This window comes from Gekko japonicus, unplaced genomic scaffold (assembly GCF_001447785.1).
Source record: "Gekko japonicus isolate JY-2015 unplaced genomic scaffold, Gekko_japonicus_V1.1 scaffold3083, whole genome shotgun sequence".
In the NCBI taxonomy this organism is placed as follows: Eukaryota; Metazoa; Chordata; class Lepidosauria; order Squamata; family Gekkonidae; genus Gekko; species Gekko japonicus.
Window position 1 is genome coordinate 88,004 of NW_015164293.1, and position 206 is coordinate 88,209.

The 206-nt window shown below is 38.8% G+C and overlaps 1 protein-coding gene across 1 annotated transcript in view; it reads right to left on the minus strand.

The window, feature by feature from the left end:
- The window catches only part of SPEF1 (sperm flagellar 1), a 35,100-nt gene extending 35,037 nt beyond the window's left edge, over positions 1 to 63 (minus strand). The window contains exon 1 of the mRNA XM_015408787.1: positions 36 to 63. Within this exon, the coding sequence (XP_015264273.1) occupies positions 36 to 63 (28 nt within the window). The remainder of the gene's footprint in view (positions 1 to 35) is intronic.
- Positions 64 to 206: the final 143 nt, after the last annotated feature.

The following is a 206-nucleotide window of genomic DNA, read 5'->3' on the forward strand; positions in this document are numbered from 1 at the left end:
ACACCTGAACATGAATGAAGCCTTAAACCGTCTACCAGGAACTTCGGGCATACGTTCCGTCATCTTTGGACTTTGAAGATACTGAGCACTTTGTTTAAATTAGGATTAGGATTTTTAAGATGTATAGTATGTTTTTAAATTATATGTATATTGTGTTTTATCGTGGCAAGGTTTGCCTTGCCTTTGTAAGCCGCCCTGAGCCCTAC